Source organism: Topomyia yanbarensis, chromosome 3, assembly GCF_030247195.1.
Source record: "Topomyia yanbarensis strain Yona2022 chromosome 3, ASM3024719v1, whole genome shotgun sequence".
NCBI lineage: Eukaryota > Metazoa > Arthropoda > Insecta > Diptera > Culicidae > Topomyia > Topomyia yanbarensis.
The window spans coordinates 117,053,629-117,066,881 of NC_080672.1; the positions used below are offsets into that span (position 1 = coordinate 117,053,629).

Consider the following 13,253-nt stretch of genomic DNA (forward strand, 5'->3'; position numbering starts at 1 on the left):
CTTGGCGAATTCCTTTTTTGAAATATTTCCCACAATACTCAATCATGTAACTTGGAAACGCATTGATTTACATACGTTACTGAGCCTGTCTACATGTTTTTCGTTGCACTAGAAAAAATGTATCGATGATGCAGGATGCAGACATGTATTTCCTTTCATTTCAATCTCGATACTCCCCACGCATTACTTCCTAAATCCGCCATATTTGTTTACATTGCTAGTTTGGAACCGTTGTTTTGGGTTCGATTGGAACTTTTGGCTTCAGTCTTCGAGCATCTCTATAAGCATCATCTCTGCTTTAGTGTACATCTCATTCATCTTAAGAGTGCTTCTGGTGTAGTGGGCAAAAAAATCGACTTCTTTTTTATCCGCTTAATTGTTAGTATTGAGCCTCTAGAATCGTCTCCCGCAATCTCGGTGACCACGCTGAACTTCTTTTGTTTTAAACAGCCATGCATTCCTCGCGCGTATTTGCTGTGACACACGCAGATTTCAATCTATCGGCAACAATTTTCTTAAGACTGACAGCGATAAAAATACAGTGTGAACAATACACTTTAAACTACTTCCACCCAAATTTTTAAGAGAAAATACCAAATGGATTGTTTTCCACGTCATTTTTTCCGTGATGCAATTTGATATGGAGTATCATTTAATAGCGTTTTTTCGAAACCGCGTTTTTCAAATTGGTGAACACGATAACTCAAAAACTAATCAAAGAATTGACTTGATTTTTTTATGAAAATGCACAATATGTGTAGCCCGTCGGTGAACCACAGAAAACGGAATGAAAAAATTGTTCTCTCTATTATTTTGAAGAAAAGTGCACGAATTTTACAGAAAAATATGAGATTTTTCGGTTTACATGAAGCCATTTTCCTAAACTCGAACTTTTTTTTGGGTTCATCGAGTAACTCAAGTCTAAGCTTTACAAATTTTACTTAATTTCCTGTGTCAAACAATTTTATCAAGAGTCATCGTGTTAACCGCGGCGCTCCTCGACGTGGAAATGGTTGGACGTCTACTCTTGGAACGCTCGTATGTGTGGCTCTGCGTGGCTGCCAACCCTATTCTGCGCGGCGTGTAACGTGAGACGACTAATCTCACCTCACTCTACGTGACTTCACCCAATTCTGAAGAGTCACTTCGGGTGACGTGAGACTCCCATTTAACCGCAATGAGGAATCTCACCTCATCCGAGTCGACTCTCAGAATCGGGTGAGAAAAGTCACGTAAAGTGAGGTGAGTTTCGTCGTCTCACGTCACATGCCGCGCAGAATAAGGCCGTGCAAATATTTTTTTCGTACAGAATAAACGTACAAATTTAAAGCTTAACATTACATAAAAGATGCATTGTTCCCTTGCCTTCAAAATCGTAAAACAAAATAACTTTCGGTTTGAGCACTTTTCACCAGACGCCCCCCTTAATAATACAGCGAAGACCTGATTTTATTATTTCCCCCTGATTATGTCAGCTTTTTGATTCGACTTTGAGTCTCGCATGAAGATTCGCTCGATGAGCTCTAGCAGACGAACCAACTCAAATTCGAGTAAATCCATTCATGAGCACATTTTTCTTATCTTATAAATGCAAAATATACAAAAATAAATGTATCTTTTTGTTTTACGCTGGATATTTATACTAAATAATCAGAACCATCTTGGGTGTTACAATGACGCCAGACCTCTGGCAACTGCATATTTGTCAATCCAGTTCCAAAACACTCCATGTTGTGAGTTATACAGAATATCGCGAAGCCGATAGTCTCAATGTTGTATTTCAAAATGGCCTCAGACATTGATCTCTATCATGCGCTCATTAGGCCCGCTCGGAAAATATGCATACTGATTGGGTTATTGAAAATTCTGTTAGACCGGAAGTCGTCATCTTGGTATTCCAAATGGCCTCAGGCATCGATATTTGGTGCCTACTCGTTAACACTGTACCGAAAACAACCATATTGTTAAAGTGCGGGACAAAAGGAAACCTCAAGATCCGACTTTCCACTTTTCCAAAAACCTAAGGAATTGGAAAAAGCAAAAACCGTGCTACTTGCATAATCCGTGCAAAAAAAACCTGTTCAAAAATCGTCTAAGTCTTTTGCCTTCAAAAGGACTTACAACATTTTTGATAAAACTCCGAAATCATCCCTTTTCCTAAAATCGTCTGTCTTTTGCATTGAATGTAACGCGGTTTTTTTTGCACGATTTTCGGAATCACGCGGTTTTTTTTTGCACGGTTTTCTGAATTAACACGGTTTTTTTTTACACGGATTTCGCAATTAACGCGGTTTTTTTTACACGGATTTCGCAATTAACGCGGTTTTTTTTTTACACGGATTTCGCAATTAACGCGGTTTTTTTTTGCACGGTTTTTTTTTACACGGTACGTATCCCCCGTGTAAAAAAAAACCTTAGTGTACACTAATAAATAAAGCAAATAGTATGCTGGGCTTCCCACAATAAAATTATTATACAATACATATTTCAGACCAATTTTGGATTATTGCAGCGTAGTATGGAACCCGTACACTGTTCTGTACGAAGAACGCATCGAATCAGTCCGGAACCAATTTATTTTGTGCGCCCTTCGTAAACTGAACTGGATGACATTTCAATACCATGACAATACCACTTCCCGGAAAACTATTTCCCGGAATGTACCATATCCCGGAATATCGTTTCCCGGAATGTACCATTCCCCGGAAAACCATTTCTCGGAATGTATCATTTCCCGGAAAACTGTTTCCCGGAATATATCATTTCCCGGAAAAACAATTTCGCGGAATACCATTTCCCGGAAAATAAAAAAAACTCGTACCTCACCGACCACACTTATTTTTGGAAGACCTGCTATGCAGCTAATTGTGTTTTAGGAGATTTCACCTACTTTAGAACATGAAAAGTTGTTCGGAAATATTTTTAAATTTTTTTTTATCTTTGGTGGTAATAGTGGTAAAAAACAACATGGCGACAAGATTTCACAACTGTCATTTTAAAGATTTAATCTTCTCGATTCCGCGATGTTAGGAAAATTTATTTAAATTGATCATTATATGAACAGCTTACGAGCGACTTTTGGTTTTGAACCAAAAAGTAACTTGGGAGGATTTAAAAAATTCGAGTGGGGAATAAAAAGCACCCCAATGGATGGGATATCAATGAATTAAATGGGTACCAAAATAGTAACAAATACTTTCCAATTTTCCCACCGCAGGTAGTGAAGTGGTGAATAAATTCATGACCGTCTAATTCCTGACTAACAAGCCCTATATTTTGCCTGATATTTGTAGCAAATTTTTCGGATTCAGTTAAAATGGTATATTTTCAATTCTTTTACTATTTTTAATCGATTTCGTCGCGTGGTAATACTAAAAATGCTGAACAAATTACTTGAAATTAATATTTTTGTGTTGCATAAGTCGTATTATGAATCCCATTTTTGGGATCTTGATTCATCCCCTTATTGCGCAAAGAAAATAACCTCATACCGTACTCTAGAATGGTGTAAATTCGTACGATCAATTTAGAACGCCTCGAAATGCGGCCTGAAATTGAAAAGGCAGTATTTTCCAGTATTTTGCCCTGAAAATTAGTTAAAAGGCAAGGAAATTTATAAACATTCCCTAAAATTTAGTTATGCATATTCCTGAAACCTTTGAAATTTTATAGATTGTGAATGTATCTGTCTGAGAAGTTGCCTTCTTATAAATAGATTCTTCTTTGGAATTTTTTGTAGAATGTTATTTTAATCTACATGAAATTTCTCTGAAAATACTCTTGGACTTTTATTGATTTTTATTGTCACTAATATTTGCTTACAGTAACAGTGCATTGAAAACGCCTTCTGTATTTTAAAATTCACTTCGTATTAAAAATTTCTATATGAATTAGGCTTCTTTGGAACAAGAGCAAATCAATGAAAATAATTTTAGAATTTCATTGACTCAAATACAATAAATACAATGAAATGGATTAGCCTTCTTTAAAATTGATAATGATTTCAAATAAAATAACATATGCAAAAGAATTAGTTTTTTTAAATTCATTAACATGATCAGCGAGCAAAGAGAAACGTTCCGGGAAATAGTATTCCGTGAAATGGTACATTCTGGAAAATAGTATCCCGAGAAATGGTGCATTCCGGGAAACGATATTTCGGGAAATGGGACATTCCGGGAAATGATATTCCGGGAAATAGTACATTCCGGGAAATGACATTCCGGGAAATGGTTTTCCGGTAAATGGTATTCCGGGAAACGACATAAAATCTTTCTCAACATGTACAATCCGCATAATTACTTTCGCAAATAAAACTTTATGTGCCTAGCCGTCCACTAAGAACTCGTAATTTATTTCAAGAACAATCTTTTAGATCAAACTATGCTAATAGAATGAAAATTTTTGAAATAATTAATCTTCCCATGTCTAGAAAACAAATTAAACTTAAAACTATGTAGTCACCGTAGTGTAGTGCTTGACGCAAATAAATAAATAAATAAATTTATTCCTGTTCTTTTTATTACCTTTAATATTTTTTCCGTTTATTCCTTTTGTGCCTTTTATTCATTCTATTTCTTTTATTTAATTTATTACTTTTATTCGTTTCGTTCCTCCCATTATTTTCATTTCTTTTATTCCATTTATTATTTTAGTTTATTCATTCCGTTCATTCCTTTTCCTTTTCATCCTACTGTTCCTTTCATTCCATCCATTCCTTTCAACTCTTTCGTTTTTGCTATTTATATTTCTTTGATTCTTGTTATTTCCTTTATTTCTTTCATTTATTTTATTTCATTTGGTCCTATTATTCCTATTATCCCTTTTAATGATTTTATCCTGTTTATTTCTATTATTCTTTCATTTCTTTTATTCTTTGCATCCTTTTCATTCCTCTTATACTTTTTATTTCTGTTATTTCCTTTGTTCCATTTTTATTTTGGTTTACCTTTATTTTGATAATTTGAATAATTTTCATATTTTAATCATTTGATTCTTTTTATTCATTTTATCATACTGTTCATTATATTAATTTTAATCATTCTACTCATTTCATAAATTTATTTTTTCATTTTTTTATTTTATCAACTTACTCATTTCATTCTTCTTAAACGTTTTATTCCTTTCGTTCATTTTATTCTTTTATTCAATTTATTCAGTTTGTTTTCACAAATCACTCCATTTATTTGATTGATTTTTTATTTTGTTCTTCTTATTCATTTTATCCATTTTATACATTTTATACATTCGGTTCATTTACTTCAGATTATTCATTAATTCATTATATTCATTTTATTATTTCATTAGTTAGCCATTTCCCAGCCGAAGCATAATTCATTTATTAAATAATTTTATAAATTTTATAACCTTTACCAATTTTATTCACTATTTATTTTATTTATTTTATTCCTTGTACTCTTTGTGTTTCTTATTTTTATTTTATTGTTTCATCCATTTAATCTTCTTATTTCGAAGAATATGCAGGAAGTATCAAGCAGTCCAAATGAAAGAAACGCGAATTGAAATCAAATTGTACTGGTTTATTTAATCTTCCCCATATAAAAAATGCCAATAACAAATCCCTAAGAGATTTATTTTGAAACCTCAAAACTCATTCGTTGCTTTGAATCTATGCGGAATCCTAAATAAGATTTGTTGTATTCTTCGTGAAACAATTTACGTTAAATATCCGCTCAATCCCGATCAGAATGAAATAACAAGATTATAACTAAATGCAATTTTCGTAACATATAGTGTTAAAAATAAGGTCTCGTTAGTAGTTAAAATAACAGAAATTTATAACAAGTAGCAAAGCAAGTTTTAGTTTTGAAATCTTTTTGTTATGTGTTTCTGATCGGGATGTTACCATGTCGCATCGACATTATTTCTAAAAACCATGTAAAACACGTTAACGTACAAGAGAAGAGCCAAAGCGCACTATTTAGAATCTAAAAATAGCCCCTCTTTCCTAATCTGAAAAGATATTATAAAGCTATTCAGTCTATCGTCATACAGGCAGCTGTATTAGTGACTGAAACTGAATAAAAACAAAGCGTATGACACCAGGAAAACATACAGCACTTAGGCTTGGGCAAGGTTCAATGTGTGCGTTCTGGAAACGTCTTCTGCATCTATAATCGTTTTGCCCTTGACGGATGCGTGGAATATTATGCTAACATTAAGGTTGCACAGAGAATGCGTAAAATTCGCAAACGAAAAAAGCAGTTTTTTCCACACTGTATGTCAGATCTTCATAAAAATCAATCAGCGTATGTAGAATGTTGTTACTGTACTGCTGATTGATTTTTATGAAGATCTGACATACGGTGTGGAAAAAAACTGCTTTTTTCGTTTGCGAATTTTACGCATTCTCTGTGCAACCTTAAACGTCGTTGATTCATGCAGGAAACTTCCCCATCAAACTCAGAATACCCAGGTTCAAAGCGGCAATATCGACAAATAATAATCTGCTTGTCATATACACACAATAACAATCAGCCAGCAGGTATGCAATTAATTTGGCAATGCTATAAAAGCTTTTGCTGCAGGAAGCTTTTTGCTCCAAAGAAAAAAACGCCCTAATGTATGCTTAATTTTTCTCGTATTCTATTTTTAGACGTGCACGCTAAAATCATTGATATTATACAATAAGTAATACAAGCTATGTTGGGGTCAGTTATGCTATCTAAGTTGTTATAATCGTGTTATATTGCTATCAACATTTGTTATAAATGTGATATTCGTAGACAATTTTTTGTTAGAATTTTTGTTATTTTAACACCTAACGGTTTCTGCTTTATAACAAAATTTGATAGGAAATTTTTCGTAACAAAATATCAGCATGAGTTATAATTGTGTTATTTCCTTCTGGTCGGGTACCTATCGGGTAATCAACACATGAACAACGATCTGGAAAAGGTTTTTGAATCAATTGAAGAATTTATAGGTTACTTCATTAGTTATGAAATTTACGTTCCGACTTTGTTCCATCAGAATCCTTACTTCAATTTAGTGATGTTCGGATTAATGAATGTAGAAAGAGTCTGACACACAAAATTTCAAGTGCTCGGAATTTTGATCAGGTTCTGTAGACATGTTAATAAATTATGTTATGTTAAAATTACGCTTAATTGACTATGCCTTCTTCTGTTTAACAAATTGTCCCAAATTTCATTATCCCCCACCACTAGTACATAACAAAATCTTAAAAGATTTTTTATTGTTAGTAGAACCTTGTTTTGTTAGATTACTCCCTTCCACCCATATGTCACAACAAGCCATATTTCGTCGTACCCCCTTCCCAATTCAATACAGCAGGGCACAGCCAGCTTTAAGAATCGAATACTTTGGTAAAATAAGTATTCTTCCTGGAATTTCAAACACTTTTTTCCCAACAAAAAGTTTGAGAAGTCAACGTGGACATATATGGATGTGGCAGGGGCACAGAAATATTCAGAAGTATTTTCCGTAGTGCTGAGAATGTGTTAAAAAGTAGGTTTCTTGTCCACGTGATCCCCGTGGAAGGAACCATATTGGAGTTAAAAATGGCCTCAACTTGCACGGTCCATTCATAAAATGCCCATATTGATTGGATTATAAAGTTTTGCTTAGTCGGATGTTGTCATCTTGGATTTCAATAAGGTAATAGGTTAATTGAATATTTCTAGAGAAAATTTTCAATAGGACGTAAGTAACATTGAGAGCCTCTCTTTGTTTACTTTCTCTTTCGTTTATTACGACGTCATTACAACACTTTGTACTAATTTTCCAGTACATATCGAAAGCCGACGGTTTTTACTACAATATTATGCAAAGAGTAGAGTAGTAAATGTTGAAATGGCCGAGTAATGAACAGAAGAGAAAGACCTCAAAGAGAATCTCTCATTGTTACTTACGTCCTATTGAAAATTTTCTCTAGATTTAAATTTTTTTTAAGTTTTAAATTTCAACATTTTGCGATTCAATCATTTCTTAAAATTATATAAATTTTAATTTTCCGCAAATGTGTTTCGTAATTGCAATCGCCATTCAAACCTCTCAGTGGGCCAACATCACAGCTGAAAGTATTGCCAAGTTCATTGTTAAGTTGAGGATATGATTAATATTGCATCTTAAACTATTTTAATTTTGACTAAACCGATGTGACCGATGTGTCAGAGTCAATAAATTGTATTTTGAAGCGTTGACCAAAATATGTGGAAAGCACAATAACCTGGCCTAGTAGATTTGCGTCAACCTTGTGAACACTTCCTACCAAACAAATTACAAATGGTAATGGTAGTTTGCTAATCAAAAATATTACTACACGAGAAGGAAAGAGTGCAGAATTGATACGGTCTGCGACAAGAGGGAGAGTGATAAAAAATCGTCAAAATGTGTTGACAAAATTGTACCATCCCGACCGATGTCATATATTCCGAAACTATATCAATTACAGGTTTCACCACACTTTTACGTACATTACTAGTATTTTTATATCAGAAATTTTCATTCACTACTTGAACATCTTACCAAATAATATTTTCATTAATTATACAACAATTACTTAACATTTGTCCATTAAGCAAAACACGGTTATTACGTTGGCCGGCTGACACTCCCTCTAAGAGATGCGGGTTGTGCGTACTGAATAAGTAGTACTCATGTACCTTCATTCATTTTTAGTTCAGTGGAAAGTTAATATTTCACAACTGCTTTGTAAATTTCAAAAATATGCAAATATGTAAGAACATTCCTACATATTTGCATATTTTTGAAAATTGTATCATGGTTAAGTTGCAAAATATGTTAAAGGCATCCTTTTTGCCCATTCACGCCCCAACGATAGTGTTCAAAATCTGTCCAACCATTTTGGAGATATTGTGCAGGTCATGTGTCGAGAAAAACACGTTTATGATTTGGACACCTGATAAAAATTATGTTGTAATAGGTCGTCAAACGGCTTGGTAACATAGCGCTTACAAGCTCCGATCCCATGAGCAATAGGCTCATTGACATTTTAGTCCTACGAATGGCGTGTGAAATGTGTAACAAAACAATACTTCATATCATTATGCTGCTTCAAATCGGAATCAAAACAAAAAGATGCTTCATCCGCAAAACAACACTCAACAAAACAATCCCCCACGGTACACCGGAGACCGGATCGATGCAAAGACGCCACGCAGTAAATAGTAGATGCCTAACACAGGGTATTAACAATCATTTGCATATGGATCACAATGTTTATCGCCGTAAATTACACACCACGCCCTTGTTATCCGTGATGGTGTCTTGGAGGTTTTACTTTTTCCAACCTCGAACTCCAGCCGGCAGAGCTTATCACGAAACATTGCTGGGTCAGAGCTCTCTAATGAATGGTATTGCTTGTTTTGCAAACCGAAGATAATCCGATACGGAAAATAAATCGGAATGACAACTGCAGTATGGGGAAGAGTGTGAAAAGCGATCGTGTAAATAAATCGTGTAGCAGAAGTAATCGTATTACGTACACGCAGTCAAGTACTAGTATACGGCTAGTACTACACACCTCACCGACCGATGGATGTAACACGGCGTGTATGTTCAACTGAGCTGGAACCACTCGGCCAACATCGGTCGGTCCGTTCATCACCAAACGGGGCTATTGCGTGAGAATGCGGGATGTACGTACTCATGTTTCGCCCGACACCACCCCCGCATGCCGCACATAATTCCGATTACTATAAACTATGTACCCTGTTGTTTGTGATGAAGCTATTATGATGAGATTTAATTAGAAAAAGCCGATAGGCATCTGCTGGTCATTGCGGGCACGCGAGCGGGGCTGCCATGGGTGCCGGTGCATCATACTAATCGGATCATTGCATGTTTTACATTCTGGTACAAATTGTGCAAACAGATGATGTGAAGGTCGCCGGAAGTCGAGCGATTTGTTTTGGTTTGTTTTAAATGAATATTCATTTAATACATTTACATTACATTACGATTTTAAGATAGGGTATTCATGCAAACAGGATGATTTCTCGGCCCTATAGATTTCGTTTCCCACACCCAAAGTCCGACCTTTGGATAGGGGAGCCCAGGGCTAGTTGGCGGTTGTGGTAAGTTGACGGAATCCCCTTTTCTTCGTTTCTATTGGACATATGACGCTGTCTCTCGGTGTGTACCTCAAGTAATGTGCAATATATTTTCCAATATGTTCACGTTGCATAACATTTTGTTTGGTAGAAGTTGTGGGTGATATTGCGTTTTCGAGCATACTAAGTGAAATTTCATAATTTTATACGTTTTCTGTTATTTAAGCTGATTTGAAATCTATTCCACGAATGATTATATGTTTCGACAGTGCATGAGAGGAGCTTTTAGTATCTATATAGATACATATTACACCTATCCACAAACAAAAGTTGTTTTTAAATACTTTATTTTATAAAATATGCGGTTGGGATAAGTTGGCGGTGGTGTACACAGGAAAAGTTTGCGGTACTATTTACAGTGCGAAAATATTCATCAAACATTTTTATTTCTGGAATTCACTCCAAAGTAAGAGAATCTTCTTCTTGTGTATCTCGTCAATGCAGATAACATTTGCTTCAGTCAATCGCCTGAAGAATAAGATATTTTCTAATTACATGCAAACATGTGCGAAGCATTTCATTCACCTTTAAAAATCGCGCTGAAAACCTGCCGGAACACACTCGCAATGGCAGCAAAAACTCTCCCTAATTCACCCACCAAAATTATTACAATTATCTGCACGATAAGAGTCTCAGCCCCAGCAGTACTTACCTTTTTGTTTCAGTATGTACCCCTTTCTGAAGAGCCACCAGGCGAGCACGGCAAGCAGCACCACCGCAAATAAAGTCCCGAAGATGGCACCGGCAATGTCACCTCCACCGTAGCACGTTTCGGTATCCATCTCGATGGACGGATATAATAGGACCTTCGCGTGTTTGACCTTTGATTCGAGAAACTCGAAGAAAAAATGAACGACCGCAGAATTTCACGTCAGCACGAACCGATTTAGTTTTGTTTGATTTTTTTTATTCCTGTACACAATTCCTTTCCGTCGTTTCGATTTTTTTCTTGCGGTTAGGTTCACAATAACAAATTTAGTGTTCTTCACTTTTCCTCTTCGGTCAACCTTTGTTCGATCCTTTCCTCCGGATTTGTTGTTTTCTTTTCGAAATCGTTTCGCTCACAAGTTATGCAATCATTGTATCTCGGGTATGGCGATTACTTCTATATCTTTCTCGGATTACAATTGTTTAAATCCCTTGCTGAAACGAGAAGAAGCAAACAAAGTGAAAGAAAATTCACGTTAGTAGGCATAGGTATGTACGTATGATACAACGCGAAAGTTTTTTATTCTGTTTTGATTGCACTCCCAAAGACAAAAAACAACAGGCAGCAAAACGATCGGAAATTATAGGTTATTCTCTCGCGCGCGGAGACTTTTGGCCGGGCCAGGCTGGGTTCGTTGCTTTTCGACATGATTGAGCTGCATTCACGCGTGTGATTTCGTCTGCCGTTTCGCGCAAAACAAAACAAAATGCATGGCCTGTGTTTTAAAGAAATGGCAAATTTGCATGTTTTCTTGCAACATTGTCTTCATTTAAAGATAGATATTTGTCCTGGTGTTGGGCGTGGAGTGCTACAACATGTCTGGAGGCATCTCGGCAGCCTGTGGGAATGGATTTTTACATAAATATTGAAGTTTGTAAAATGAAAGACACATTTTTTTATTTCGTTCATTTTTGATTTTGTTCACGCATTGAACAAAAAAGTGCAATTAGAATTCTTGGTTTTATAGGAATCTTCGACGCAAATTTACTGAATTTTGAATGGGATCGGTATACAAATTTAAACAATCTAGCAGTCTATTCTCAACGAAGATGATCAATGTATGGTTTACTGTTATGATTCACCTAGCATTGTGAATAGGGTTGTAGTACCGGTAATACCGGTACCGAAAATCCCGGGAATACCGACCTATTTTGGTACCGTAATACCGGTACTGAACAAAAGCCAGTACCGGTATTTTCGGTACTATACAATTTTTTATGACAAATATTTTAACTCTGCAGGGGGATCTGTTTCAAAATATCGGTCTGCAAGATAACGTTTAATTATATTAATTTGCCTTCTAGATAAATCATTGAGATAACACTTTTGTATGGGAATGAGGTGGGGCCATCATCATAATAATTCTAGAAGTTAAAATTTTATTAGCGACATTCTGATTGGCTTCCATTATTTACTGGGTGGCGCGTAATAAGACTATGGTCTAAGTCATGTCTGTTTTTGGTTTGCTCTTAAACCTTTATCTATAATAGAACGAACAGCGATTTAGTAGCTAACAGTTTTAGATTTGGTGAACTGCTTCAAATGGGGCGATTTGTAATTATTGGTGATCGGAAAATTCAGCAAAACTCCATAGTTTACAGGAAAGCAAAGAGCTTGGATATGCGTTAGAGAATAGTAGGCGAACGACATAAAGGTCGAAACTAATTTTCAGAAAAGCAAGAAAGGAAATGCGATTAACCTGGTCGCCATTCTCGTTTTGATTTACTGTTTTTAATAGGGTTTCATACATTTACCATCTGTTCAAGTCGACGAATGTCGCACCACTTAGCAGTTATTGATTTCAAAGTGGCCTAGATTTTGAAATAAAAGAAGGTGCCCTATACGAAAAATATCTTCTGTGAAATGAGTCTTGCCATTCCGAAGCAGTTAAAAACAATAAACATGTTTTTTGATCAGCAAAAATCAATCATATTTGAGCATTCAATTTCAGTTTGAAGCTTTTTTCGAATTTTTAAAAAAAATATTCGAGTACCGGTACTTTACCGGTACTACCGGTACTGAGGGCTTCAGTACCGTAGTACCGGTTCTCGCCAAAAAGGGTCGGTACTGCGAACCCTAATTGTGAATTCTGCCAGGCCGAAGTTTGAACATATGACGCCTGGTTTATGAGACAAGTGCATTTTTACGATACCATTAAACCAGGGTACCTCCATGACTCTAACGTTACAGTTAAGCATTCTTCAGACTTGAACGCCGTTGCAAATATCTTGGAAAAACTACGAGGGTCAGCCCTATGGCGTTGCACAAACTGTAGACGTAGGACTATACTACTAAGTGTAAAATATTTGTTTTCTTAGTAAATTTAGAGTAATGATAAATCAAATATATTTCTTACGTACAGTTTAAGTACAACCAATCAACATCGAATGTTACATATTGAACCAAACATTCTTGGTTATCAGGTC

At 35.6% G+C, this 13,253-nt stretch overlaps 1 protein-coding gene across 1 annotated transcript in view; it reads right to left on the reverse strand.

The window, feature by feature from the left end:
• LOC131693957 (uncharacterized) overlaps positions 1-13,253 on the reverse strand; it is a 324,164-nt gene that overhangs the window by 283,083 nt on the left and 27,828 nt on the right. Inside the window, exon 2 of the mRNA XM_058982257.1 lies at positions 10,771-11,261. Within this exon, the coding sequence (XP_058838240.1) occupies positions 10,771-10,900 (130 nt within the window). The 5' untranslated portion in view covers positions 10,901-11,261. The remainder of the gene's footprint in view (positions 1-10,770; positions 11,262-13,253) is intronic.